We start from the raw sequence: 2,162 nt of genomic DNA, 5'->3' as shown, positions 1-2,162 counted from the left end.
ACGTAGGGCTGAGTCCCAGGGTGCTGTTGTGGTCCAGCACGCTCCGGACCAGGCACCGAGGAGCCAGGCCCAGCCCCTGGTTCAGCCCTGAGAGGCTCTGAAGGCCGGTCAGGAGCCTCAGGGATGGGGGGAAGGGGAGGCCGGGGCAGAGGGAGCCGGTTCCCAGCATATTTGGAATTCCTTCGCCTGGGAATGACTCACTCGGCTTCACCCTTCCCCATAAAACAACACCCCTCCAGCGGCCTCTGCTCCAGCCAAGCCGCTCTTGGCCTGAGCCCAGCGGCCTCGACATGAAGCCCCTCACCCGGCCAGCCCCACGGAGAGGGGCCTGGCCCTGCCGCCCCCCCCACAGCCCCGCGGAGCCTGCCCCCTCTCCCGTGTGAGCTGGGCCTTGAGTGGCCAGGGGCGAGGGGCCCGTGGGGAAAGTGCTGGGTCCCTAGACGGGCCACACCAGTCCCTCCCTCCCTGACCTGGGTTGGCAGCAAGCCCACAGCTGCATCGCAGGCCGTGGGTGGCTCAGAGGGGGTCTCGAGTGGCTTGGGCGGTGGCGGGGGCAGATCTCTGGAGGTGGGGGCTCCCCTCTCTCAGCTGCACGGCTCCCAGGGTGACGTGCCTGGGGCCGCGCTACGCGCCAGGGCAGAGCAGCAGGCGAGGACCCAGGAGTGCCGGCTTCCTGCCCGCTCCCACTCTGCCAGCACAGGCAGGAGCCCCAGTGCAAGGGATGTCCCTGGTCCCTCTGCCCCTTCCTCACCTGCTCCCTGGGAGCAGGGATCCCCGCCAGTCCCCCCCGACCCCGGCCCCGGGGCCTCCATCGGCTCCTGGGACCCTGGAACTGTCCAGCGCCTCCTGCGCCTGCTTTCGGGGGTCCCTGCCTGCCCCCTGCCGGCCGGCCCCTGCCACCACGCCCGCGGCATTCACCCCGCTCTGCTTGCAGGTGAGACGGGCACCCGTGCACCCCGGAGACCATGACCCTGCCCCGCGCGCTGCCCCTGCTGCTGGCCACGCTGCTGGCGGGGGCGGCCAACGCCGCCTTCCCCGAAGAGCCCGGGCCCCTGAGCGTGGCCCCCGAGGACTGTAAGTGAAGGGGGACCTGGGGGAAGGGGAGGCTGTACCCAGCTGGCACGGTGGGCTCAGAGCCAGCGCTGGGAAACTCCCTGGGTTTGGGGGTGGGGAGGGTTCATGCCAGCGAAGCTGCGATGTGGACACTGCCAGGGCAGGGCCTGGGTCCCACAGGGCACTCCTCGCCCATGGGTGAGGGGTCATCAGGCGCACAGTGGGGTAGCTGGATTAACAAAGCCGGGTGGGGGGCAATAGGGGCCATCCAGGCAGAGCTGAGGGGGTGCGGATGGGGGTGCTGAGCTCACTTGTAACGGAGGCAGCCCTGGAGCAGGGGTCCCAGAGGGCAAGCGTGGGGACGTGTGTGCCCCACCAGCGAAGGTGCCCGTGGCTACCCTGTGTCTCTGCCCCCCAGATGTGAAGCAGTACTCGGTGTTCGTGGGCCACGGCTTGAGCCGCTTCTCAGGCGCGGATGGCGCCGGGGCCGAGCGCCTCAACATCCAGCGTATGCTGAAGGTCAACCAGACGCTGTACATCGGAGACAGGTATGTGCCACTCGCAGCCACTAGGCCAGCCCCTGGGGAGCAGGTCTGGCGGGTCCAGGCAAAGCCAAGGGGTGGGGGCACGGAGAGGTTGGGGCCGGGGGGGATGCAGGGTCGTGAAGCAGCTGCGGTAGACTGGGGCGGGGAAGGGAGGGTGATGTGTGGTGAGGGAGAGGAGGGAGGGCTCCATCCCTGCAGGGAGGAGGAGGGATGCCCATCCCTGCAGGGACCTATAGACCTTTGCTCAGCAGCCCCCTAGCAAGGGGCCAAGGCCCTGGGGGAGGATGGCTTCCCACCCCTGCCATCACTGCAGGCTGCCTGGCTGGGGGGTAGCCCGAACGAGGTGGGAGCTGGGAGCTCTTCCCTTGCCGCAGCCAGCACAGCCTGGAGCTAGAGAAAGGGGCCCCTGCACCCTACAAGTCCCAGCATGCAATGCACTGCCCAGCTTTGGGCAGTGGGTGGGCTGGAGATACTCCCTGTCCCAGCATGCAATGCATGGGCAGGTGGTATGTGCTGGACACACGCCCTATCCCAGCATGCAATGCACTGCCCGGCTTTGGGCAG

General features: G+C 68.6%; 1 protein-coding gene across 1 annotated transcript in view; it reads left to right on the top strand.

Moving 5' to 3' along the window:
* Positions 1–930: 930 nt before the first annotated feature.
* SEMA6B (semaphorin 6B) overlaps positions 931–2,162 on the top strand; it is a 17,507-nt gene continuing 16,275 nt past the window's right edge. The window contains exons 1-2 of the mRNA XM_019550521.1: positions 931–1,074; positions 1,472–1,601. Of these exons, the coding sequence (XP_019406066.1) occupies positions 966–1,074; positions 1,472–1,601 (239 nt within the window). The 5' untranslated portion in view covers positions 931–965. The remainder of the gene's footprint in view (positions 1,075–1,471; positions 1,602–2,162) is intronic.

This window comes from Crocodylus porosus, unplaced genomic scaffold, assembly GCF_001723895.1.
Source record: "Crocodylus porosus isolate Cpor-Errol unplaced genomic scaffold, CroPor_comp1, whole genome shotgun sequence".
NCBI lineage: Eukaryota > Metazoa > Chordata > Crocodylia > Crocodylidae > Crocodylus > Crocodylus porosus.
This window is presented reverse-complemented; position numbering and strand designations above follow the sequence as displayed.